The 27,768-nt window shown below is 38.6% G+C and overlaps 1 protein-coding gene and 1 pseudogene across 1 annotated transcript; both read left to right on the forward strand.

Annotated features, from left to right (window-relative positions):
- Positions 1 to 1,180: 1,180 nt before the first annotated feature.
- On the forward strand, positions 1,181 to 27,031 carry MRPS14 (mitochondrial ribosomal protein S14). The gene is made up of 3 exons (XM_015064657.3): positions 1,181 to 1,299; positions 10,955 to 11,113; positions 26,566 to 27,031. The coding sequence occupies exons 1-3, from the start codon at positions 1,255 to 1,257 to the stop codon at positions 26,746 to 26,748; spliced, it is 387 nt and encodes a 128-aa protein (XP_014920143.1). The 5' UTR covers positions 1,181 to 1,254; the 3' UTR covers positions 26,749 to 27,031.
- Positions 11,120 to 16,423, forward strand: LOC106968312 (swi5-dependent recombination DNA repair protein 1 homolog; annotated as a pseudogene).
- Positions 27,032 to 27,768: the final 737 nt, after the last annotated feature.

A 27,768-nucleotide genomic window follows, 5' to 3' on the forward strand; every position in this document is an offset into this window, starting at 1 on the left:
TAATGCTATTAGAACTATTTTTACATAAAGGAAGCAAAAGGCCACAGTACACAAAGCTGGCTCACTCATTTCATGAACTGATTACAGATGACCCTCAGTTGTGGGGAGAGAAAGGCATCCCATGGGCTAACATTAGGAATAGATGCCTCCTTGACACTGGTCCTGGAATTTTCTGATTCTACCTTGACAGCAGCCCATGTTGTTCTCTGCTGCCAGCTGACCTCAGTCAGTTCCTCCCCAGTCCATTAGAGATGTTCCAATAAACTCGAACCTTTAAAGGAGTCTGCATTCAGCTTCCTACCCAGAAGATGTAAATAGCATATGGGCATCCTCACTTAACCCATCAGCGCATCGAAGATACAGGTCTTTGCCATGCTGATATACACTCCTTTATACTCTTCTAGCAGAATCGTGGGTAGGTGGTACTCTCCTTACATCCAAACAAAGGAAAGGGGCCCCTCAGATTGCTCACTCCAGACCAAGGACATCTGCTATAAAGATGACCAAAAGTTCCCTGTAATATAGACTGAAAACTTTTAATTTTAAGTAATCTCTACACCAAATGTGGGGCTCCAACTCATAACCCCCAGATCAAGAGTCGCTTGCTCTTCCAACTGAGCCAGCCAGGCACCCCAGAAAACAGCAGTTTCTAAAGGGCAATTCTCCTCCCTCCCCTCTAAAACCCCAAGTGTTTTAATAAATATAAAGATCCTAGACGTGTAAATGGAAACAATTTTTATCACTGCCATCATTAATATGATAATTATCGCCATTATAGTGGACGGAAAAGATTTGCAAAATCTACAGGAAGGATGACAGAGAAGGAGTTGGCAATAGTTCCAGGTTTATGGCAAATAGCACCCTAAACTGGATGGAGGATATAGGAGGAGAAGCAGATTGAGCGAGACAGGGAAAGATTCAGGAGAAGAGAAACTGACGACGATGTGCTGGAGGGTGTGGGGAGCGGAGGAAAGTAGGTGGGTAAGAACGAAGGTAGCTCAACAGTATATAAAGTTGAAGGAAAGGCTGCCACGAGCCCGTAGCGCAGCACTACACCATCTGTATCAAATCTGCGCTCCCTCCCGGGTTTCTAATCTGCCCCACGTTCCTTGAAATACCGCGAGAACGCGAAGCCAATAAACCCTCCAGAGGTAGCCTAAAGACACGCCCCCCGCCCCGGGCCCCGCCCCTCGCGTCCGCGCCGTATTCGGTAGTCAATAAAATTGCGGCGTCTCGGCGTTTGCGGCGGGTAACATGGCGGCTTCCATGCTGGGTTCTCTGCTGCGGACGGTCCGGCAGGTCAGGCCTGTGCCCTTAGCCCCATGCCTCCTCCTTCCCACTGAATCCCCAAACCCACGGGTCCCCTACTACTCCACCAACTGCAGTGCCCAGGGTGGACCCGTCTCAGGGGAGGTCCGAACTGCAGATTTGGTGTTCGTAAGCCTATAACTGACAGGCATTGAAAGCTGCAGGTTGCCGCCTATTTGTAAGAAGTTAGTGCAGGTGGAAAAGAGTAGGAGTCCGTGGATTGAGGCCCGAGGGATTCCCAACGTTAAGCAAGGAGAGTCGAGCAAAGACTTGGGCGTTCAGCGAGGGAGAGGGAAAGCTTGGAGAGTGTCGTGGCCCAGAGGCAGGTGACAGAATTTTTGGGAGCAGAGTGGTCAGCCCTCTGCTCAGAGTTGCCAGACCAATTAAAAGGGGGAGATAACTGGCTATTGGTTTTAGCAGTGTGGAGGTTGGGGCCTCCATCACAGCAGTTTTAATGGCGTGATAGGGGCCAAAGCGTTCAAGAGAGAATGAGGAAAGAAATTGGGAGACTACGAGTATCGACGAACCTTTGCAGATGTTTTGCCAAAGGGGAGCCGAAAAATGGGTCAGTAGCTGGAAGGACAGGTGGGTTAAGAGTGTTTTGTGTCTTTGTTTTTTCACGTGACAGAAGTTAACTGCAGGTTTTTGTGTTAAAGCGGAAGATCCTGCAGCCTGGGAAAAATTAAGAGAGGGAAGAATTGCTGGGGCTGTGCCCTTGTGTAGGTAGAAGGTGATGGGTCCCTGTTCCATTATTTGGTCTAAGGAACATGGACAGTTCACCTGCGGTAGCATTGTCCAATAGAAATATAATGCCAACTACATGTGTAACTTAAAACATTCTAGTGGCTATGTTAACAAGGCAAAAAGAAACATGAAAATTTTAATAAAATATTTGAAGCCAGCGTATCCAGAATATTACTTCCATATGTAATCTATGAAAATGACTTATGAGATATTTACATTCTTTTTCATACCAGATTTTCAAAATCCAGTTTGAATTTTACTTCCGGCACATCTGTTTGGATGCCAGATCTTCCGCTATTAACATGGAAAATGTAGCCCTACCAAAACAATAAAGTTGTTTGATATTTACAGCTGCTTCAGTTTAAATGTTTAATGAATTAAATTAGGAATTAATGTTCTCCAGTTGCACTAGTTACTGCATTTCAAGTGTTCGGTAGAATATGTGGTTAGCGGCTACTATCTTAGAATGGATCTTTAATAACAGGAGGGAATATACAGCATATGATTACAGATTCTGGTAAGTGGGTAGATGTAACAGATATTTATGGATATTTCTGATTGCTTCTAATTCTATAAAGAGAAGTCATCAGTGGCATGTGAGGATGTGGGAGCAGGTGTTAGGGATTTAAGAAAAGAAGAAATGGCGTGAAATAGGAGTAGACAGGAAAACTAGTAACAAGAATTGGAGCAAGTATAGTGATGTCACAGAGGGGCCAGAGAGTTGAGGATGTATGAAAAACAACATTGTATTTACACGCTATGGAATTCAGGCTGGGTAAGGGGAGAAAGGAAATCAAGACCTGACAGTGAAAAGGTGGTAGGCTCGGGGCGCCTGGGTGGCTCAGTCGGTTAAGCGTCTGACTTCGGCTCAGGTCATGATCTCGCGCTCTGTGAGTTCCAGCCCCGTGTCAGATTCTGTGTCTCCCTCTCTCTCTGGCCCTCCCCCGTTCATGCTCTGTCTCTCTCTGTCTCAAAAATAAATAAATGTTAAAAAAATTTTTTTTTAATAAAAAAGAAAAGGTGGAGGATCAATGAATTAAAAACCTCACAGGAATTGTTATTGGGGTGTTTGAAGGAACAAGCTAGAAATAAGCAATAGAGAATGAGATACACAAAACTGAGATGATAGAAGGCTTGCACTTAATGGTGATAAAAGACTCAGGGCAAGGAAGTTAGTACAAAAGTCACTGGAGGAGAGGGGTTCGAGGAACAGAGAGATCAGGGGATAATTTCATGTATATTGGCTCACCAGGAATTAGGACAAGAATATCAGAGAGCATCTGATTCTTTTTTTTTTTAATGTTTGTTTATTTTTAATAGAAAGAGGAGCAGGGGAGGGATGGGACGGGGCGGGGGGGGGGGGGGGGAGACAGAGGATCTGAAGCCGGCTCTGTGCTGACAGGAGAGAGAGCCTGATGCAGGGCTCGAACTCACCATCTGCGAGATCATGACCGGAGTGGAAGCTCAACCAACTGAGCCACGCAGGTGCCCCTGAGCATCTTATTCTTGATTTCAGCTCAGGTCATGATCTCAGGGTCATGAATTCAAGCCCCTTATTGGAGCCTACTTGAAAAATAATAATATTGGAGAGAGTAACAGTGAGCCAGGATCTAGATTCATTTAAAAATGAAAGTGGTAGTTGAGTGCAGGAGTGAGGGGTGGTGGGAGGTATAACCCAAAAGCATTAAAGTCACAGCTTCCTTTCAAGAAGGAAGGTTTGGGAGCTGCCCTGAAGAGCGAGCAGTACACTTCCCTCACACCTCTACACCCAGTCGTGGGAGAGGGAAAAAAAAAAAAAAAACACAAAACTATAGGGGAGGCTATCAGGAGGGATTCAAGATTCAGCTAGAGCAAAAATCTGAAGATGGTAAGAGAAGTTGAGGATTTAGAAGATATTGATGACCATACAGCATGAATTGAAGAGGGCCCAGTGGAGGCATTTTGGGAGGTGACAAGGGGTGAGAAGGGGACAGGAAAGTGTATAGAACAGAATAGATTGTGGTCTTCATATATACAGCATTGTTAGAAACCAATAAAATATTGACAATATAATAGAAATGTAGGCAAAGGACATAAAACATTCACAGAAGAAATAATGTAACCGACCAATAAATGTTTTAAGAGTGTATTTCTAGTCAGAAAAAAATTATACAATGAGTAACGAGACATGTTTTAAAATGAGAGATGTTTTAGGGGCATCTGAGTGGCTCGGTTAAGTGTCTGACTTCGGCTCAGGTCATGATCTCAGGGTTCGTGAGTTCGAGCCCCACGTCGGGCTCTGTGCTGACAGCTCAGAGCCTAGAGCCCGCTTCAGATTCTGTGTCTCCCTCTGTCTCTTGCATTATCTCAAAAATAAACACTAAAATAAAAAAAAATGAGAGGTTTTAAAATAAATAGAAACCTGTTAGGAGATGGTAGAGAGGAAGTTGATTAGAAATAGTTTGGAAAAGAATTGAAGGAGAGTGTTTAATTTTGAGTTCTACGTCTCCTTAACTTTCAGTTTCGTAGGTAAAAGCAAACTTTGTGATGCACCTCAACATAAATTGTTTCTTTCAGCCAAAATGATCTCCGCTTGTCTTATGAATATATCTTACTCATTTTCTGTTTTGGTTTGGACAAACTTCACCTTTTCTCCCTTCCCCCCACCCCCCAGCTGTATAAAAAGTCTGTCCCTTCAGAGCCTTACTGAAGGTCCCTTTTCCAGGACACTTGTTTCCAGCCCAGCCCCAGTGACCATGGTATTCGTTTGACTCAGTTATGTCAAATCAATATTGAAATTCCATTTGTGTTTATTTCCAAAGGTGATTGGAGAATTGTTGTCTTTCTCCATGAGAATTCCAGCACTGAAGGCATTCAGTTTATCTTTTATTAATAGATTGAAAAAATGTTTGTTTTCCAGTAGTCTCATTTTCACTTTTATATTCTTTATTATTCTGTACATATATTTCTTCTATAAACAGCTCTTATTGGAAGCCATCATTACTTTCTGTAGCTGAAATTTAATTAACATATAGCATTTACTCTGGTTTGGGACAGTCTTGAGTTTCTAGTGGCTTGTACAATCTATGCCTGCACTATGTTAAGCAAACTGTAGGTGAGTAAATTTGAAGGTCTAATTGACTTTATTAAGTAATCTTGAATCAGGCACCATCCCATCTAACAAGTAGAGGGAAGCTCTTAGGACTTGTACAAAATGAAGATTTTTTTTTATAGGAAGGATGGTGGGGCAAGAAAGTTATCGGCAAAAGAAAAGGTAAGATCACCTTCCCTTAGGGGGAAAGAGCACTGGGCCTTGTGCAGATGATGTCATCTTCCTTTGGGGTGGGGATGGAGGGCCCATGTGGCACTCATTGGCACCCATCAGAAAATTCTTGACTGACTAGTTAAGACTGCTTTTCTGGGGGAGGTTGAAACTGCAATTAGATTAGAGACGAGGGCTAAGTGATGCCATTTTGGGTCTGTGGTTTTCTGTTTTACAGTTACCCCCTTGTGATCTAATTCTCAGCTTAACAGAAATGTGATCAAAATTAAAGGCATTAACGCCACTCTCAGTTACCAACCTCAAGTTCTCGCAGTTTTTGTTCTTCCCTTGTGTGGCCTGTCCATATGGTTATGGCTTAATCTCTGGGATATTCACAAGTCATGGCTTCAGGTTCACAATTTTTTAAATGTCATTTTCTTTGTTCCTTAGATGTTTCAGGTCCTTTAAAATTTTTTTTTAAGGTAATCTCTATACCCAACATGGGCTGAAACTCACCACCCCAAGGTCAAGAGTCGCACACTCCACCAACTGGGCCAGCCAGGCGCCCCCAGATGTTTCAGGTCTTAGGGAAATCATTTGCTTGGTGGTTAACAGCTGTGAACATGCATTTAAAGCTTTTAAGAGACTACAGCGCACCACAGAAGTTATTATGATTACTAGAAGCAAGGTAATTTCAATATATGGAGTGTACTATAGAGCTATGGTTCCCAAGACCCAAACCAATCAAAATTAACTAATTCAAAGAAAGACCCCATGCAAAGAGCTACCTTTTTAAGCCAAGTGACTTGTTCTGTGATCTTATGTAATTGAGTATCAGCTTCCCCAGAAGTGTTAATCTAAGCATAGCAGGTGGTGGCCATAAGCACAGACATCTTGCTCAGATAAAAGATAACCAAGAGCTATTTTATTATTAAGGACAGCTTTGACTCGAGAATCTAAGGATCTTTATTGGGCTGCTATTGCTTTAGCAACAGATTTTGCAATAATTCTAAGAATTAAGGAGCAGTTCTTGATCACAGCCTCATTTATGTATATCTCTAACCAGAGAAATAGGGACCTGTCAAAAGGAATGAATTCTGAGTCATGAATAGGCCCTTTTTAACTCAACAGTGTAAATTCAGGGGAATCGACTGATGAGATGTCTTATTTTGCTTGTGAAAAGTTAAGAGCCCAGTTAGATTTTAGCTAAGCCTGAAGTTAAAGAGGTTGTGCCCTCTTAGCAACAGCCTGGGAGATACAGCTGGGGACATTAATCTTTCCAGGCCAGTGCCAGAGTAAAGGAAAAGGAGGATGGATTATGGATTTTTAGTGTGAAGTCAATCTGTCATCTTGGACTGAAGCAGTCTACCTCAGTACCAGCCACTTCTCTTTCTTGTCAATTTGATTTAGAGGTCTGCAGCATCTGTAGGGACCAGGGGTCAGGTGGAGCTTTTTTTTTTTTTTTTTTTAAGCTGTGTGTTGTGTACCCAAGACTTAATACGTTTTAGTTTTGCTGTAGCGTCAGTGGTCAGGAGTACTAGGTAAGGTCTTTTCCAGTGGGGCTCAAGAACTGTTTTTCTCTAAGAATGTTTCCAAAATGCCACTTTATCTACATGTGCCACACTCTTACAAATACAGCGTAAAGACTTAGTATTACTTATTTGACAATGCTTCCCATATTTTACTTATTTTTACATATTTCCCCCCAGCTCCTCCCCCCCCCTTTATATATTAACAAATCTTTCAGAATATTCCAGGTCAAAGACTTCATTTGTTTATTTTTAAAGTTTGTTTATTTGAGAGAGAGTGTGTACACGGGCACTTGAGCGGAGGAGGGTCAGAGACGGGGAGAGAGAATCCTGAGCAGAGCCCCACTGACCCCAGCCCTAGGTGGGGCTCGAACTCAGGAACCCTGAGATCATGACCTGAGCCAAAATCAAGAGTCACTTAACAGACTGAGCCACCCAGGTGTCCCTTAAAACTCATTTTATAAAATAATTTCATTTTAATCTTAACCAGCTTGATCACACATTAATATTCCTTTTCAAAGACTTCTTTTCAACAAACCTGTAACTTTTTCCCCCTACATTTCTGTTTTATCATGTGTTTTTAATTTGTTTACCCCTTAACAAAAATTCATCTCTAATTCTCATACTTTTAGTGAAAACATATCCTACTTCCTTGGCATATGGAGATGTTTCCCTTATTTTTAGTAGTTTTAATTACATATATTAATTTGAATTTCTAACTTAGAAACTAATTTCTAGTGAAAAGTAAGAAGTAAGCAATTGTGAATGGTCTGGTAACCAGCATTCCTTAAATTTGCAAATTTATGAATACATTTTATAATTTCTAGAAACATATGTATGTCTTTTTGAAATTTTTAAAAATATTTGAAAAAGAGGGAGAGTGGGTGGGGAGGAGATAGGCGACAGAAGATCTGAAGCAGGCTCTGCTGACAGCAGAGACTCTGATTCAGGGCTCAAACTCACAAATGAGCCGTGAGATCATGACCTGAGCTGAAGTCAGACACTTAACCGACTGAGCCACCCAGGTGCCCCTAAATATTTTAATGTAGCATTAACATAACACACCTAAATATCTTTTAGTTTCTCTGTAATCAAAAGATAAACCTGTGTTTAGTAATTAATGTTTTAGTATTTTGTCCTATTTGGAAAGGATCTAGATATTTAATGAATTTATCTTAACTCGTCATTTAACTTAGCAAACCTTGAAGGTTTCAAGTTACTAAAAAGATTTGGACGCTATTTTAAAAGGTTACCTAAAACTTTTTATTTGTTAAGCAATTATGTTTAAATTACCTACCAAAACTTGATTAAACATTAAACAAAGTCTGCCATTATCCCTAAGCTATTATTTTTTGGTGGCCGATGTTGTAAGCGATAGGTAGAATAAAAGTTTTATATTTAATGTTGATAACTCTGAAGATTTGTCTGTTTTTAAACTTTTTTTTAATGTTTGTTTATTTTTGAGGAGGAGCAAAGAGAGAGAGGGAGACACAGAATCCGAAGCAGGGTCCAGGCTCTGAGCTGTCAGCACAGATGCGGGGCTTGAACTCAAGAGTCTGATGTGGGGCTTGAACTCAAGAATCATGAGATCTCGACCTGAGCGGAAGTCGGATGCTTAACTGACTGAGCCACCCAGACACCCCTAAACTAGTTTTCATATCACATCTGTTTTCAGATCCCATGAACTTGAAAAACATTTGGGTTAAATTCTAGCTTTCTGAGAGTTTTAGAATGCCCCAATTTTCCAACCATTTGCCTTCAAACCAACTAAATAGAGCTCCTTTACTGCTCCTTTAGCAGTATCATTTGGAGTTAGAGAAAATATCTCATATTTACAACATAGATGGACACAAATACATAGATGAGATAAACAAAAATGTATACCTTTTGTTTTGACTGATATTTCCAAATACCTCCTTGTATTTATTTATTTTTTTTGGGGGGGGGGATGAAAACTTCCCCCTAAAGTTTTGCATTTTAAAGAATGGCTCTTAGGTCCTAGAGAAGAGGGTGGGTAGAAAATTTACAGAAAAAGTATCCAAGTTTTCTTCAAGGTGGAGATTTGGAGCATATCTGTCTGTTATCAAAGGTGCTGGAGTCTGGGCTTGAGAACCCTTTCGGCAGTCTGTATTTTAAAAGGGGCGCCTGGCTGGCTCAGTAGAGCTTGTGAAGCCTACTTAAAAAAATAGAAGGGCCTTTTTCCACCACTTTTTTTTTCCTTTAGTCTCAGGTGATTGTGGGCTGCGCTTCCATTTCAGAGATGTGATAAGATTTAATCATTTCAAGGGACAGAGAATGTAAAAAAATTTTTTTATGAGAGCTTCAGGATAATTGCAATTTAAAATTTACCTTTCTTCTTAAGGACAGGACAATTTTGTTTCAATATCCTCGTCTTTTATAATATGCACATTTTGAGAATAGGCGAGGTTTTAGGATTGTGAAAGATAGGTGGGTTTTGACTTTCTGGTTTTGGAGAGATTTGTAAGACAAAGACCGTTTTTCTCCAGAGAACTGGGTTACAGCCTGAATATCAAGGAACTGGCTCACGTTTTTAAATAGATTTACTTATTTATATCAGGGAGATTTTTAATGAAAATGAGAATCAAAAGATGGTTGTCTTTGTAAAGTCTGTATAAAATAAAGCATTTTAACAGAAGCCTTCTTTCTGGTTATACGGTTCAACTTGGCATCTATAATCCTTCTGTTAGTATAAAGTATTAGCTTTATACTTTAAAACGTGTGCTGCTGTTCCACGGACAGGAATTCTCTGGTGGGCGGTGGGGGGTGTCTAGGATACACTTGCAAAGGTCATGCATGAAAATGCCTGAGGCTGGCTGGGATTGATCATAGTAAACCAGGCCCTACGGTTTGTTTCTCAGACTTCCGCTAAAATCACTTTCTGCTTTCGGCGTTTACAAGAATAGTTGATATACTTTGAACCTAGAGATTAGGCTGGAGTACTCTCTCTGAATCTTGTAGGGAAGAGGAAGTTAAAACAGACAGACGGGGCTGGATTTTAAGAAGGGGAAATTTTGGGATGCCCAGGTGGCTCAGTTGGTTAAGCATCTGACTCTTGGTTTCGGCTCAGGTCATGATCTCACAGTTTTGTGAGTTTGAGCCCTGAACCAGGTTCTGTGCTGATGGTGCAGAGCTTGCTTAGGATCCTCCCTCCCCCTCCCCCTCCCCCTCCCCCTCCCCCTCCAAAATAAGCTTAAAAAAGGGGGGGGGGATTTTCATTGGATGTGGACACTTATTTGTCTTAAGCCTAATTTTTTTTTTAAGTTTATTTAGAGAGAGTGTGCATGTGAGAGTATCTTTGGTTAAGCCATAGAAAGGCTTACTGATAGGAGTCGATATTAAATTAGTAAGACCCGACTTGTTAATGGCCAGACAATGAAGCCTTTAAATTGGCTACATTTGGGGAAAAAAATCATAAAGAGCTCTCAATTGCCTTATTAGTAGAATGGCTAGTTTTAGGGACTCCTTTGACAAGATAAAAGAACAAAAATTAGAGGTGCCTGGGTCGCTCAGTGGGTTGAACGTCTGACTCTCGACACATGCATGTCACATCCATGCAGTGGAATATACAACCTAAAGAAAAGGAGAAGCTTTTTAACTTATGGATATGAAAGCTCTCCAAGATACATTGTTAAATGAGAAAAAAGTAAGGGCATGAAACATGGGACGGGGGGGTGTATATGTATTTGTATAGGCAAAGATGTCTGGAAGGATACGGGATCTAGTAACAGTGGGTACCTTTGGAAGTGGAGGGGTCATCATTGGTCAGGTAAGGGATGAGGTAGGAGAGAGTCCACCCTGCTTTTTCTTTTTACATTTTTTTGGTTTTTGAACCACTATTAGCCTAAGTAAAGGTCAAACAATTATAATAAAAATCTAAGAAAATGTTTCACTTTCCAACACACCTTATTGGCATTATTAATTACCACCATTTTGGCTTAATGGACATTTATAAAAGTTATTTATTTTGAATTAAGTCTATTTAAGTTATTAAAATGATCCAAAATTATTAGAAAAAAGCTATTAGGTCATAAATAGTAAAAGGGATCACAGAATGGGAGACACTGGCAGAGCCTGGGTCTCACTGTCCTTCACCTTGTTCCTTGTATTTTAGATGGTTCCTTCCTCAGCTTCAGGTCAGGTTCGAGGTTATTATGTAGACTGGAAAATGCTGCGTGATGTGAAGAGACGAAAAATTGCCTACGAGTATGCAGATGAGAGGCTTCGAATCAATTCTCTCAGGAAGAATACCATTTTGCCAAAAGATCTTCAGGTGAGCTAATTAAGATGCATCCCAATGTGCCACAAGATCATTCTCAAAAAGCACCGTTGATACTGTTGTAACTTAGTAACAATATAATTTCTGGAGGATATGATCAAATTCTCCCAGTCAACATAAATTAATACCCTTGAAGTTATTCTGGTGAATTTCAGATTAAAGAGAACTTTTCATTCCTAACTAGCCTTTTAACTGTTTATTAGATGATCCTTAGAAAGTACTGGTGAATGGTAATCACACAGAAATTGGACAGTTATTTTGGCCTAAGTTCTCTCCCTGACTTCTTCCCACTCTTTCAACACTCTCCAGGCATTGGGAGGCTGTGCTGACGATTGAGGCCATGTGCCTCATATGTGGCCTAAGCTGTTCCTCACCCAGGGCAATGGGTGCCTGCCTCTCTGAACTCCTTCGCCCACCTCTGTGTGCTGAGGTGGTTTTCCATCTGGTTTACTTTCTTCTCATACTCCTTAGCTTGAATAAGAGGATGCCAACCGTGTTTGGCCTCCCGAAGCATATGGGTCCTGCACCTAGCTGGTGACACAGCATACCTGCATTCATGAGTCTTGTTGAGAACCTGAACTCAAACTCAAGGCTACTCAGACTATCAAAAGCTCAGAGGAAAATAAAAAAATACTTATAGAAGCTGGCTGAATAATATACAGGCCACTCATTACCATTAATTCTTTTTAATCTTGTCCAGATTAGCCAGATCAGCAGAAGACTGAGTGTCCTGAACCATTCGGTTACGGCTCTTACCATACGGCATTAAGCTACTTGCTTACATTTAGGGAGTCGTAAGAGGAGGCCTCTGAGAAAAACTTAAGATGTTGTGGAGGATGTTATTTATGAAGACCCCACCCCCCCCACCCCGCCCCAAGGAATGGCTCTGGTATGAGAACCAGCAATAGCTGTTCAAGGACTCTGTGAATTGTAGGAACTGATCCTGGCTCTGTGTTGCCTACCAAGTAGCATACAGATCAAACTTCTGTCCCAGAGGTCTGTCTCTAACAGACTTACAGGCTTTTCACAGTGCACACTATTGTCTCATTGTCCCTGTGCCCCAATTTCCTCATTTGTAAACTGACTTAAATCTTTTTTGGGAACAAGGAGAGGTATATAAGTGTATATATATGATAGGTATGTACATACATACATAATTCATAGCTCTTCTAGGACAGCCTCCACGAAACTTGACTTCCAGCCTGGTCTCCCCTCCAGTCCACTTTATAGCACATACTATCTACCATTCATTGGCTTAATTGTCAGTGTATAGAATTCACTAAATATTTCATAATGGCAACACATGCACAAGCTCTTGGAGATTAGGAAATAGTTTTTTTTCAGCGGTGCAACATATATATTTGATTTGCTAATTCTGTATATTACTTTGTGTACAATGATAATGATAAGTGTAGTCATTGTCACCATACAATGTTACACAATATTTTGACTATATTCCCTATCTCTGTAACATACTTCTTTTATAACTGGAAGTATATACCTTTAATTTTAAAATAACATTTAAATAACATTAAAGTAACATTTAATGTTACTAGTTTCAGGTAACTAACACATTGATTCAAAAATTCTGTACATCATGCTCAGCCATAAGTGTAATCACCATGCAACATTATTGCAATATTATTGACTGTATTCCCCATGCTGTACTTTCCTTTTTTTGTCCTTTAATTGAAGTATAGCTCATGCACACTGTTCTGTTAGTTTCAGGTGTACAACCTACTGATTTGACAACTCTATGCATTGCTGTCGTCACCACTAGTGTAGTTACCATCTGCCACCATATAACGCTATTTATGATACATTGACTATATTCTTATGCAGTCTGTACCTTTCCTCCCTGTGACTTACTCATTCCATAGCCGAAGCCTGCTCTTTCTATTTTCCTTCACCCCTTTTGCCCATATACCCACCTATCTGCCCTCTGACAATCACCGGTTTTCATTTTTGTGGGTGAATTTCTATTTTAGTAGTTTGTTCAATTGTTTTTTTAGATTTCGCATATAAGTGAAATCATATGGCATTTGTCTTTCTGTTTTACTTATTTCACTTAGTATAATAACCTGTAAGTCTATCTGTATTGTTACGAATGGCAGGATCTCATTGCTTTTTAAGGCTGAGTAATATCCCATTGTGTATACATACACATCTTCTCTATCCATTCATCTAGTATTGGACACTTGGGTTGCTTACATATCTTGACTATTGTAAATAATCCTATAATCGTAGGGGTGCATATATTGTTTCAAATTGTGTTTTTGTTTCTTTGGACAGATACCCAGTAGTGGATTACTAGGTTGTACTGTTTTCTATTTTTTATTTTTTGAGGAGACTTCATACTGTTTCCCACGGTGTCTGCACCAATTTACATTCCCACTGCAGGAGATTTCCCTTTCTCTATATCCATGCCACTATTTAATTCTACCCATTCTGAAAGTTGTAAGGTAATGTCTCATTGTGGTTTTGATTTTGATGGTTAGCGATGTTGAGCATCTTTTTATTTGTCTGTTGGCCATCTATGTCTTCTTTGAAAAAATGTCTATTCAAGCCTTCTGCCTATTTTTTAATTGAATTATTTGCTTTTTTGGTATTGAGTTGTATAAGTTCTTTATATGTTTTTGGATATTAACCCCTTATCAGATGTATTGGGAGATGTCTTCTCTCATTCAGTAGGCTGCCTTTTTGTTTCGTTGATGGTTTCCTTTAATGTACAAAAGGTTTTTATTTTGGTGTAGTCCCAATAGTTTATTGTGTTTTTGTTTCTCTTGCCTGAGGAGATATAACTAGAAAAATATTGCTAAAGCCAATGTCCAAGAGATTACTATCTATGTTTTCTAGGAGTTACGTGGTTGCAGTTTCTCACATTTAGGTCTTTAATCCATATCAAGTTTATTTTTATGCGGAGTGTAAGAATGTGGTCCAGTTTCATTCTTTGGCAGGTAGCACTTCAGTTTTCCCAATCACATTTATTGAAAAGACTGTCTTTTCCTCATGGTGTACATCCTTACCACCTTGTTATAGATTAATTAACCATATGAGCATGGATTTATTTCTGGGCTCTCTAGTCCTATCCCATTGACCTAGCGTGTCTGTTTTTGTGCTGATACCATGCTGTTTGATTGTTACAGCTTTGTAGTATATCTTGAAATCTGGGTTTGTGATACCTCCAGCCTTGTTGTTTCTCCAGTTTGCTTTGGCTATTCAGGGTCTTGTGTGGTTCTAAGCAAACTTTTGTATTACTTGTTTTAGTTCTATGAAAAATACTGTTGGTATTTTGATAGGGATTGCATTGCATCTAGAGATTGCTTTGAGTAGTATGGACATTTAAACAATATTAATTCTTCTAATCCATGACTATGGGATATCTTTCCATTTGTTTGTGTCATCGTCAGTATCTTCCAGTTTTCAGAGGATAGGTTTTTCACCTCCTTGGTTAAATTGGCAACCATACTAGAAGTAGTACGTTAATCACTTATGAAGCCAATATGGGAATTAAAATGCTAAAGTAGTAAAAATCTGTTTTATCTACAAAAATTAGTCTAAGGATAAAATAAGAAGATGTAAAATATAACATCATATACATAAAACATGGATGGGGTTAATTTAGTGCTTTTAGTGTATGTTTGAATTTAAGGTACAGCAACATAATACAGACTGTTAAACACTTAAGATGTTATATATAACCCTGTGGTAACCACAAATGAAGAAGTTATAGTAAATACACAAAAAATAGAGACAAAAATCCAAGCATAACACTAAAGAAAGACCTCAAACCCCAAGAGAAAAGAACAAAAGAAGGAAAAAAAAATAGACAGAAACTACAAAAACAATAAGGACACGACAAACTGCTAATAACTGCATATATATCAGTAATTACTTTAAATGTGAGTGGACTAAATGCTCCAATCAAAAGATACAGGATGATGGAGTGGATTAAAAAAAAAAGACCCATCTGTACACTGCCTACAAGAGACTGACGTCAAGACCTAAAGATGTATACAAACTGAAGGTGATGGGATGCAGAAACACATTCCATGCAAATAGAAGGGCAAAACAAAAAAAGCCAGGGTAGCAATGCTTTAGGTGCATTTTCTGCACTGTGGGGATGGCAGAGGGAGAGGTGAACCAAGATTTCATTGTCAAGATGGAAAGCCCACCCCTAGCACTCCACAGGATTGTGCCAGCCCACCATCTCCACATGCAAGTAGTTCAGGTAAACAACCTATGAATGTAACACTTAGAGAATGATTAAGGAAAACTAGATCTTCATTGATTCCTGTTACAGTTTGGTAAAACATCCTAAAGTAGAGAATGAAGAAAATGATCAGACTTCTTCAGAAGAAAACTTCAACAGAAGAAAACTGTTTGAATTTCAAAAAAAAAATTTAAATACATAGACAATAAATTTGAAGAAAGCGCATATTTGAAAAATACCTTCAAGAATATCAATTCAGGGGCACCTGGCTGTCTCAGTTGGTAGAGCATATGACTCTTGATCTTGGGCTTGTGAGTTTGAGCCCCACGTTGGGTATAGGGATTACTTTAAAAAAAATAAAATCTTTAAAAACAAAACAAAACAACATCAGTGCATGTGAATCTAAATTGATAGTCATGCAGTGATCTGCAAAGTGTTGCTGTGGATGAGGATCTTCTCAAATAAGGATTAAGTGTGAAGAAAAAAGCAAAATTGGTGAAGCCAATTGAGAAGAAAGAAGACCTTCTCTGGAGGCCAAAACTGGTCAAAATGTACAGATCAAAGACTGACATGTCTCAGTGACAGTTAATACAGAAGTGGAGAAGCTGGAGCCAGCTGTGGCTTTATGAGTTGCAGTCAGCTATGTCTGAGGAGAACAAGAAACCCAACCTTACAAAGCTGATAGACCCCTGTGGGTTAGATGATCAATTGCTACCCTGTAACAGAAATGAAGAATTTGTCAGTGTTTAATAATTTTTTCTCCAGAATATTTTTGAGAATAACAATTTGAGATACCTAACACATTTTAAAAGGAAGATAGAAACCATTAGGGCTTAAAGAAAGGTATCTCGATGAACATCAGTTTAGGGCACTCTGTTATATAAATACAAAGTAGGCTCTAAAATGAAAATTTAGGGGGCACTTTGGTGGCTCAGTTGGTTAAGTATCTGACTCTTGAGTTCAGCTCAGGTTGTGTTCACGGTTTGGGAGATTAAGCCCCGTGTCGGGGTCCGTGCTTACAGCGTGGAGCCTACTTAGGATTCTCTCTCTACTCTCTCTCTGCCCCTCCAACTGCTCATGTGCTTTCTCTCTCTCAAAATGAATAAACTTTAAAAAATAAATAAAATGAAAATTTAGGATTGTGGATAAATTTTCCAAAGAAAACTGGACATTTAAAGAAATGTGAAAAAAATTTAGATCATGTTTTAAAAAATAATTTGGACATTCCTTGAAGTCTGTTTTAATACCTTTGGGTTTAGTGGTCTAAAAATGCCTGCATGTCTCCTAAGTTTATGAACATTATTTCCAAGTATCACATATTTCCATCTGGATGGTATAGCAGGTAATTAGACTTGTTCATATGTCCAAAATTAAAAAAAAAAGACTTTAAAACAAAGACTGTAGCAAGAGACAAAAAAAAAAAGGCATTACATAATGAAAAAGGGATCAATCCTACAAGAGGATATAACAATTATAAATATTTATGTACCCAACATAGGAGCACATAAGTACATAAAGCAAATATTAATAGATACAAAGGGAGAAATCGACAGTAAAACAATAATAGTAGGGAGCTTTCACACCTCACTTATTTCAGTGGATAGATCAGCCAGACAGAAAATCAACAAGAAACTGAGGCTTTGATTATCACATTAGACAGACCTAACAGATATATATAGAACATTCCATCTGAAAACAGAATACACATTCTTTTCAAGTACACATGGAACATTCTCCAGGATAGATCACATGTAAGTTCATAAAGCAAGTCTCAGTAAATGTAAGAGGATTGAAATCCTATCAAACATGTTTTCTGATCATAACAGTATGAGACTAGAAATCAATTACAAAAGAAAAATCTGGAAAAAACACAAACACTTGGAGGCTAAACAACATGACACTAAGCAACAAGTGAGTCAGGAGGAAATCAAGGAGAAAGTCAAAAAAATACATGGAGACAAATGAAAATAAAAACACTAGTCCAAAATCTTTAGGACATGGCAAAAGCATTTCTAAGAGGGAGGTTTAAAGTCCTACAGGCCTACCTCAAGAAATAAGAAAAATCTCAAACAACCTAACCTAACAAACTAGAAAAAGATCAAATCTCAGAGCTAGTAGATGGAAGGAAATAATAAAGATCAGAAGAAATAAATGAAATAGAGACAGAAAAAAAAATAACAGTAGAAAAGATCAGTGATAGAGCTAATTTTTTGGAAAGATAAACAAAATTGACATTTAACCAGACTTATCAAGAAAAAATAAGGAATGTAATAAAAAATGGAGAGGAAATAGTAACTGACATCACAGAAATACAAAGGATTAGAGAGAACATTTGAAAAATTATATGTCAACAAATTGGGCAATCTAGAACAAATGGATGAATTCCTAGAAACATACATTTTCCCAAACCTGAATCAGGAAGATATAGAAAATTTCAACAGGGGTGCCCAGGTGGCTCAGTTAAGTGTGTGACTTTGGCTCAGGTCATGATTTCATGGTTCATGAGTTCGAGCCCTGCATCAGGCTATGTGCTGACAGTGCAGAGCCTGCCTGGGTTCATTCTCTCTCTCCCCCTCTTCCTTTTCTTCTTCCCTTCCCCCACTAGCTCACATGTATGCATGTGTGCTCTCTCAAAATAAATAAACTTTTAAAAAAGTAAATAGGGGTGTCTGGGTGGCTCAGTCAGTTGAGCATCCGGCTCTTGGTTTCAGCTCAGGTCATAATCTCACAGTTTTGTGAGTTTGAGCCCTGTATCTGGCTCTGTGCTTAGGATTCTCTCTCTCCCTCTCTCACTGTCCCTCCCCTGTTCGTGCTGTCCCTGTCTCTCTCAAAATAAATAAACTTAAAAAAAAATTTTTTTAAATATAAATAAAAGAACATTTGAACAGACCTGTTACTAGTAACGAAATTGAATTGGTAATCAAACTCCCAACAAACAAAATTCCAGAACCAAATGTCTTCACAGATAACCTCTACCAAACATGTATAAAAGAGTTAAGGGGTGCCTGGGTGACTCAGTCGGTTGAGCATCCAACTCTTGATTTCGGCATGGGTCACGATCCCAGGGTTGTGGGATTTAAGCCCAGCATCAGGCTCTGTGCTGAGTGTGGAGCCTGCTTAAGATTCTCTCTCCCCACTCTTCCTCCCCCTCTGCCCCTCTCCCCTGCTCGTGCTCTCTCTCTCTCTCTAAAATAAAAAAATAAATAAAATAGACTTAATGTTTATTCTTAAACTATTCCAGTAAATAAAAGAGGAAGGAAAACTCCCAAATTCATTCTACATGGCCACAGTTACCCTGGTACCAAACCAGATAGAGACACTACAAAATCTCTGATGAACACAGGTGGAAAACATCCTTAAAAAAAAAAAATTAGCAAAGCAATTTCAGCTAATATATTAAAAGATCATTCACAAAGATTTATTTCAGGGATGCAAGAGTGGGTCACTTTTGGCAAATCAAATCAGATACACTAACAAGAGAAAGGATAAAAACCATATGATCATCTCAGTAGATGCATTTGACATAATACACTAGCCATTCACAATAAAACTCTCAGCAAAGTGAACATACCTCAAATTAATAAAGGCCATATATGAAAAACCCCCAATTAACATCATACTCAGTGGTGAAAAATTGGAAGTTTTTCCACTAAGTTCCAGAACAAGACCAGGATGTCCACTCTCACTACTTTTATTCAACATACTACTGGAATTCAACTGCAACAATCACACAAGAAAAAGAACTTAAACCATCAAAATTGGTAAAGAAGAAGTAAAACTGTCACCATTTGCAGATGACCCGATACTATATATAGAAAACCCAAATTACTCCACCAAAAAACTGTTACTACTGATCAATGATTTTAATAAAGGTGCATGATAAAAAAATTAATATACAGAAATCTATTGCATTTTTATACACTAATAATGAAGTAGAAAAAAGAAATTAAGAAAACAATCCCACTTACAATTACACCAAAAAGAATAAAGTACTTAGGAAATATTCTTAATGCTTAATAGTTTATGACAATTTAGTGGATTTTATATGCATTTTCTTATTTAATTTATGCACTTTTAATATGTTAGAATAATTACTGTGCTTTCTTAACAGTCTAGCACAGGATCAATCATACTTGTCAGGTTTAAATGAATACAATCACACTAACACGCACATATATAAGAATAAACTTCTAAGAAATCCTTAATGCAAACTTTTGCAGTAATCTTTTTCCTCCATCTTGACCACTTTTGCCCTTCTAGATTCATTCTTTACATTGCAGTTGATCTTAAAAATGTATATCTCAGGGTGCCTGGGTGGCTCAGTCGGGTAAGTGTCCAACTGTCAGTCTTGGCTCAGGTCATGATCTCAGAGTTTGTGAGATTGAGCCCCATGTTGGGCTCTTGGCTCAGGTCACGATCTCACGGTTTGTGAGATCGATCTCTGCGGAGTCTGCTTGGGATTCTCTGTCTCTGCTCCTCCTTGTCTTACTCTCTCAAAATAAATTTAAAAACTTAAAAATAAATAAAAATGGAAATCTCACCTGATCTTTCATCTTTCTTACTCCAGCTGCCAGAATCTTTACCACAGATGTCAGGGCTCTGTTATCCTCATTCTCCAGCCTCAGACCACATTCCCTCTTACTTGCTCTGCATCCCAGAGGTTTCAGATTTTAAAGATTCATAAATCATATGGGGAATAACCAAACTTTATACCTTAAGGAACTAGAAAAAGAAGAGTAAACTTTAAGCCCAACTTAGCAAAAGAAAGGAACTCACAGGGGTACCTGGTTGGCTCAGTTGGTAGAACGTGTGACTCTTGATCTCAGGGTTGTGAGCTCAAGCCCCACACTGGGCGTAGAGCTTACTTAAAAAAAAAAGAAAGAAAGGAAATAATAAAGATCAAAGCAGAAATAAATGAGAGACCAGGAAAACACTAAAGATCAATGAAACTAAGAGCTGATATTTTGAAAAGATAAACAAAATTGACAAATCTTTAGCTAAACTAAGTAAAAAAGATCAAGAACTCAAAATCGCAATGAAAAAGGAAACATTACATCTGAGATCACAGGAATACAAAGTATCATAAGAAACTGATATGAACCATTCATTAAATGCCAGCAAATTGGAGAACCTAGACAAAATGGGTAAATTCCTAGAAATATACAACCTAGCGAGACTAAGTGGAGGAGAAATAGAAAATCTGAACTGACCAATAATGAATAAGGCTATTGAATTAGTGATCAAAAACCTTTCAACAAAGAAAAGCCCATAAATGGCTTTATGAGTGAATTCCATCAAATATTTAAAGATAAATTAATATACTTCTCAAACTCTTCCAAAATATTAAAGACAAGGGAACACTTGCAAATTTATGTTACCAGATCAGCATAATACTATTACAAAGCCAGATAAAGACACTATAAGAAAAAGAAACTACAGGCCAATTTCCCTGAAGAATATAGATGAAAAATTCTCAACAAAATACTAGCAAATCATATTCAATAACATATTAACAATATCATCCACTATGACCAAATGGGATTTGTCCCTGGCATGCAAAGATGATTCAACATATGCAAGTCAATAAATATACCACCTTAATAAAATGAAATATAAAACTCATGATCGGGGCACCTGGGTGTCTCAGCTGAACATCTGACTCTTGATTTTGGCTCAGGACGTGATCTCAGGGTCATGGGATTGAGTCCTGTGTTGGGTTCTGCACTGGGTGTGGAGCCTGCTTAGGATTCTCTCTCCCTCTGCCCTCCCCTACTTGAACTTGTTCTCGCTCTGTCTCTGTCTCTCTCTAAAAAAAAAAAAAATCATATGGTTGTCTCAACAGATGCAGAAAAATCATTTGGCAGAATTCAACATTATTTCATGATAAAAGCTCTCAACAAAGAGCTGCATGTAGAAGAAACATGCAACAAAAGAATAAGCCCATAGCTGACATCATATTCAGTGGTGAACAGCTGAAAGCTTTTCCTCTAAGATCAAGAAGAGGAAAAAGATGCCCACTCTTGGTTCTTTTATGCAACATAGTACTGGAAGTCATAGCCAGAGCAGTCAGGCAAGAAAAAATTTTCAAAGGTAGTCAAATCAGAAATCTGAAAAGGAAATAATATAAGCTGATGTACAATAGCATCAAAATCAATAGAATACTTAGGAATAAATTTAAAGAGGGGACAGATCTGTACACTGAAAACTATAAGACACTGATGAAGGAAATTGAAGAAGACCTAAATGAAAAGATAATTCTGTGTTCAGGGATCAAAAGAATTAATATTAAAATGTCCATACTATACAAAGCCATCTATAGACTCTTTGCAATCCCTATAAAAATTCCAATGGCCTTTGTCACAGAAATTAAAAACAAAAAAATTCTAAAATTCATATGGAATCACAGAAGACCCCTGAATAGCCAGAGCAAATCGGAGAGAAGTTCGAAACTGAAGGCCACATGCTTTTTTTTTTTTGTAGTAAAAGGACCTGCACACCACCTGACTTTTTTAACATTCATTTTTTTTTTTTCAAAAGCGAGTGCATGTGTGAGTTGGGGGAGGGGCAGAGAGGAGACAGATCCAGAGCAGGCTGCATGCTGTCAGCACAGAGCCCAATGTGGGGCTTAAACTCATGAACCAGGGGATCATGACCTGAGGCAAAGTTGGACACTTCACGGACTGAGCCACCCAGGTGCCCCTACACACTTTCTAATTTTTAAAATGCTATTACAGGAGCGCCTGACTGGCTCAGTCATTAGAGCATGCGACTCTTGATCTTGGGGTTCGGTGTTCAAGCTCCACATTTGGTATAGAGATTACTTTAAAAAAATCTTTAAAGAAAAAAACTTCATTACAAAGCTATAGTACTCAAAATAGCATGATACTCCATAACACATAGAGCAGTGGAAAAGAAGCAAGAGCCCAGAACCCAATCCAGTTGATTCCCAACAAGTGAACCAAAACTCAGTAGGGGAGGAGTAGTTTCTCTAACAAATGGTGTTGGGGAAGCTGGATGTTCATGTGCAAAAGAATGACACTGGACCTCCGTCCTGTACCACTCCCAATAATTAACTCGAAATGGGTGAAAACTTAAACCTGAAACCGTAAAACTTCTAGAAGAAAACATAAGGGAAGAGCTCCTTGACATTGGTATTGGCAGTAATTTTTTTAGATATGACATCAAAAGCATAAGCAACAAAAGCAAAAATAAATGAGTGGGACTGCATAGAAGTAAGCAGCTTCTGCACGGCAAAAGGTCTGAGAAAGGGTGCACTAATTATTGAAACTGGAGTTTCCTCAAAAAGTTAAAATTAGAACCATATGATCTAGCAGTTCTACTTCTGAGTGAAGAAAATGAAAATACGAATTCGAGAAGATATCTGCACCCCCACACATATTGCAGCATTATTCACAGTAGCCAAGTCATGGAAACACCCTACGTCTCAGCAAATGAAGGAGATATTTATTCAAAGAAAATGTGGTGCGCGTGCACACACCCAATGTAGTAGGATTTTCCTTTTGTAGTAACTTGAACGTACCTTGGGAACATTACATTAAGTCAGAGGAAGACAAATGTTTGATCTCACTTACATATATAATGTGGTATAAGTTGAACTCATAGGAATAGATTATAATGGTGGTTACCAGTGGCTGGGAGGTAGGCGAAATGGGAAGATATTGGGCAAAGTGTACAAACTTCTGTTTATAAACTGAGTAAGTGGTGAGAATCTAACATATAAAATGGTGATTATAGTTAACAATACTGCGTTACATGCTTGAAACTTACTAAGAGAGAGTAATGTTATATGTTCTCATCACCCCCCAAAAAAGGTAATTATTTCGGGTGATGGAGGTGTTCATTAGGCCTTATTGTAGTAATTATTTTGCAAGGTATACATGTATTAAATGTGTTAACACAATGTTATATGTCAATTACATCTCAATAAAGCTGGGAAAAAAACATGGGGAGACAACAGAAATAAATACATTCACATATTTTCTAAATGACTTAAGAATGTATATAGTGGTGAAAAACTGAGGGCTTTTCCTTTAAGAACCGAAACAAGACAAGAATGTCTACTCTTGCCACTTTTATTCTACATGGTACCGGGAGTCCTAGCCGCAGCAATCAGACAAAAGTTAGCTTTAGATAGCATCCAAATTGATAAGGAAGAGGTTAAACTGTCACTATTTGGAGGTGACAAGATATTATATATAGAAAACCCTAAAGACTTCACCAAAAAACTTATTAGAGGTAATAAATGAATTCAGTAAAGTTTCAGGATACAAAATTAATTCACAGAAATTAGTTGCATTTCTATACACTAATGACAGAGTAGCAGAAAGAGGTATTAAGAAAACAGTCCCAGGGCGCCTGGGAGCCAGTTAAGCGGCCTACTTTGGCTCAGGTCATGATCTTGTAGTTTGTGAGTCCAAGCCCACGTCGGTCTCTATGCTGACAGCTCAGAGCCTGGAGCCTGCTTCAGATTCTGTGTCTCCCTCTCTCTCTGCCCCTCCCCTGCTCACACCCTGTCTCTGTCTCTCAAAAATGAATAAAAACGTTAAAAAAAAAAGAGAGAAAGAAAGAAACAGTCCCATTTACAGTTGCACCCAAAACATTAAATAGGAATAAACCAAGAAGTCGAAAGATCTGTACTCTAAAAACTATAAAACGTTGATGAAAGAAATTAAAGATGATACAAACAAATGGAAACATATTCCATGCTCATGGATTGGAAGGATTAATATTGTTTAAATGTCCATACTACCCAAAGCAATCTACAGATTCAGTGCAATCCCTATCAAAACACCACCAGCACTTCTCACAGAACTAGAACAGATAATAATAAAATTTTTATGGAACCACTTACGAGCTCAGTAGGCAAAGTAATGTTGAGAAAGAACAAAGCTGTAGGTATCCCAATCCCAGATTTCAAGATAAACAGCAAAGCAATAATAATCAAAACAGTGTTCTACTGGCACAGAAGTAGACATAGATCACTGGAAAGGAAATAAACTCAGTTAATCTACAACAAAGGAAGCAAGCATGTACAGTGGGGAAAAGACTGTCTCTTCAGTAAATGCTTTTGGAAAACTGGACCACTTACTTAACCATACCCAAAAATAAACTCAAAATGGGTTAAAGACCTAAATGTGAGGCCTGAAATAAAACTCCTGGAAGAAAATATAGGCAGTAATTTCTTTGATATCAGCTATAGCAACATTTTTCTAGATATGTCTTCTTAGGCAAGGGAAACAAAAGCATAAATAAAAATTATTGGGACTACACCACAATAAAAGTTTTTGCACATCAACAAAATGAAAAGACAACCTAATGAATAGAAGATATTTGCAAATGATAATAGGTTAGTACCCTAGATATATAAAGAACTCCTACAACTCAACACCCCAAAAAAGCAAAAAATAATTCAATTAAAAAGAGAAAAAAAAAGACCTATGAATAGACATTTTTCCGAAGAAGACAAACAGATGGCCAACAGACACATGAAAAGACGTTCCACGTCACTCATCATAAGGAAATGCCAGTCAAAGCTACAATGAGATGTCACTTGACACTTGTCAGAATGGTTAGAATTAAAAAAATAAGTGTTGGCAAGGATGCGGGTTAAAGGGAATCTTCAGGCACTGTTGGTGGGAATATAAATTTAGTGCAGCCACTGTGGAAGACAGTGTGGAGGTTGCTCAAATTAGAAATACTGTATGATTCATTCAGGGCGCCTGGGTGGCTCAGTCAGTTAAGTGTCTGACTCTTGATTTCAGCTTGGGTCATGATCTCACATTTTGTGAGACTGAGCCCAGGACTGGGCTGTATGCAGTCAGCACAGAGCCTACTTGGGTTCTTTCTCTTTCCTTCTTTCTCTGCTGCCTCTGCTCTCACACGCACACTCTCTCGAAAACAAATATTAAAAAATTAAAAAAAACCAAAAAACTATATGATTCAGTAATTCCACTACTAGGTGTTTACCCGTGGGAAACGAAAACCTAATTCAGAAAGGTACATGCACCTCTGTGTTTACTGCAGCATTTTTTACAGTAGCCAAGATACAGAAGCAACCTAAGTGCCCATCGACAGAAAATTGGATAAAGTTATGTGTGTATACATATATATATACACAGTGAAATATTACTTAGCCATAAAAAGCAATGAGATCTTGTCATTTTCAACAACATGGACGAACTTAGAAAGTAGTATATGCTAAGTGAAAGAAAAATGCTATACATATGCTTGCATTTATACATGGGATCTAAAAACAGACCCATAAATACAGAAAACAAACTGAGGGGAGAGATGGGCACAAGGAAGGAGAGGGAGTGGGAGGCACAGGCTTCCTGTTATAGGGTGAATAAGTCATGGGGATGGAAGGTACAGCATGAGGAATATAGTCAGTGGCATTGCCTTAGTGTGGCGTGGTGACAATTGGTAGCCACGCATGTGGTGGGCACAGCACAATGTGTAGACTTATCGAATCACCATGTTATACACCTGTAGCTGACATCGTGTGTCAACTGTACTTCAATAGAAATAAAAATAAGATTCAGAGAAAGAAAAATTTATACAGCTGCCCTATTCATGATAGCTCAAAACTGGAAACCACCCAGATGTCCATCAACTATAGAATGGATAAGTGAATTCCAGTATGATGAAAAGAAATTATGTATGGTCACACAATGAAAATCAAACAGTATGGATGAATCTCACAAGCATATTATTGAATGGAAGAAGCCAAAGAGAAATGAATAAAAAAGAATGCCTATTATATGGTTAGATTTATATAAAATTATGAGTAAGAAAAGCTCATCTGTGGGTGAGCTGTTAGCTGACAGTGTCTGTGCTCAGTGTCTGAAAGGAGGCACAGCCAGGGCCTGGGGTACCCATCATGGGTTTTTTTGGTACTCTAGTTCCTTATTACTCAGATGTTCTGTTAAAAGTTACTGAGCTGTTACACTTCCGGTTTGTAGATTTTTGTGTACCTATGTTACATTTCTATAAAATTTTAAAAATTGTATTGGGAGCATGCCAAACATTTCTGTCATTTTTCTGGTCTGTTTCTAGCCAAAGCTTAGGGTTCACTACTGTGTCCAAGGTTCTTTGGACAAACTGGCTCTATCAGTGAATCTAGCCCTTTGTTCCCCTACTCCAAGCATTGACTTACGCATATAGAATGAATAGATGCCTGTGATATGTGTAATAATGTTGTGACTTCCCTTAGGAAGTGGCTGATGGAGAAATCGCTGCCCTTCCCCGGGATAGCTGTCCTGTTAGAATCCGAAATCGCTGTGTTATGACGTCCCGTCCGCGTGGTGTAAAGCGGCGCTGGAGGCTTAGTCGCATTGTCTTCCGTCACTTAGCAGACCACGGGCAACTGTCGGGGATCCAGCGGGCAATGTGGTGATCAGCTCCAGACCCACTGAGCAGGGAAACCAGGTCTGGCAAGAAGAGACTTTTCTAATAGACAAAACCCTGGTTTTATAGAGGTCCAATGTAGGAGTCGTCTAGTCTACCTGATACTGCCTGTTAAATTACTTCTTAATTTTAAATTAAGAAATTTGGATGTTTCATTCTGTCAGTGAACTCTGGCCATCTGTGAGTTCTCTCTTCTCTTGGACTTAAAAATTAAACATACTGCCTCCCTGCATAGTACAAGGAGTACAGTAATAAAAAATATTGTGAACATATTCTCTGTATACCTGCCTTTTCCTTCACATTTAATCTTTTAATAACATCCTAAAAGTTTCTGTATTTTTTAAGTACATTATTTCAGAAAGCAATTTTATCTGACAGTTAATGCAACTCATGGACAAGTAGCTCATCTGTGACAACTTGTAATCTTGGGTTGTGCTTCCCTGACATGCAGAGCACTTTACCATTTCTCATTGTTAGAGAAATGGTATGTCGGAAGGTAGAGACGGTGTTCTTGATGATCTAACTAATGCTCGGCTGCTTTGTGTGATGGCTGAACAAAAGGCACTAAATATTTCCTTGCTCCATCTTCAGTGGCCTTCAGAACAAAATGTCTCTTTAAGCCCCTGAAAATCTATCCAAAGAGGAAAAGTTTTGTTGGAATAGTATATATTTTCTGTATTCTTATCTGTAACAGAAATGAGTAAAGATAGCAAAAGGTTGTTTTGTTCAGTAGCTCAACAGTGACCAGCCCAGTGATAAAACTGTCCACGGTGTAGTATGGAAGCTGCTGCGTACCATTGGGAGAGTGTTCCTGGAGCTGATATTTGAACTTAACTCAAGAGGCAAGGCACAAGATGTTTGCAGAGGACAGTGGAAGCAGCCACTTCATTGTATGAGGAATAAGAAACCCAAGACAAAGGCTGTCATGGAACAGGTCACATTATGTGAAGGTAAGACTTAAATACTGGCTATTGGGAGTTTTAAGCAGAGGAATGGCTTCATCAGTTTG

This window comes from Acinonyx jubatus, chromosome E4, assembly GCF_027475565.1.
Source record: "Acinonyx jubatus isolate Ajub_Pintada_27869175 chromosome E4, VMU_Ajub_asm_v1.0, whole genome shotgun sequence".
NCBI lineage: Eukaryota > Metazoa > Chordata > Mammalia > Carnivora > Felidae > Acinonyx > Acinonyx jubatus.

Excerpts from the sequence above, each read along its gene's own strand:
- MRPS14 (XM_015064657.3), top strand. The coding sequence starts at position 1,255 with ATGGCGGCTTCCATGCTGGGTTCTCTGCTGCGGACGGTCCGGCAG. Across the intron at positions 1,300-10,954 it reads TGCTGCGGACGGTCCGGCAG|ATGGTTCCTTCCTCAGCTTC; the intron begins GTCAGGCCTGTG and ends CTTGTATTTTAG. Across the intron at positions 11,114-26,565 it reads TTTTGCCAAAAGATCTTCAG|GAAGTGGCTGATGGAGAAAT; the intron begins GTGAGCTAATTA and ends GACTTCCCTTAG.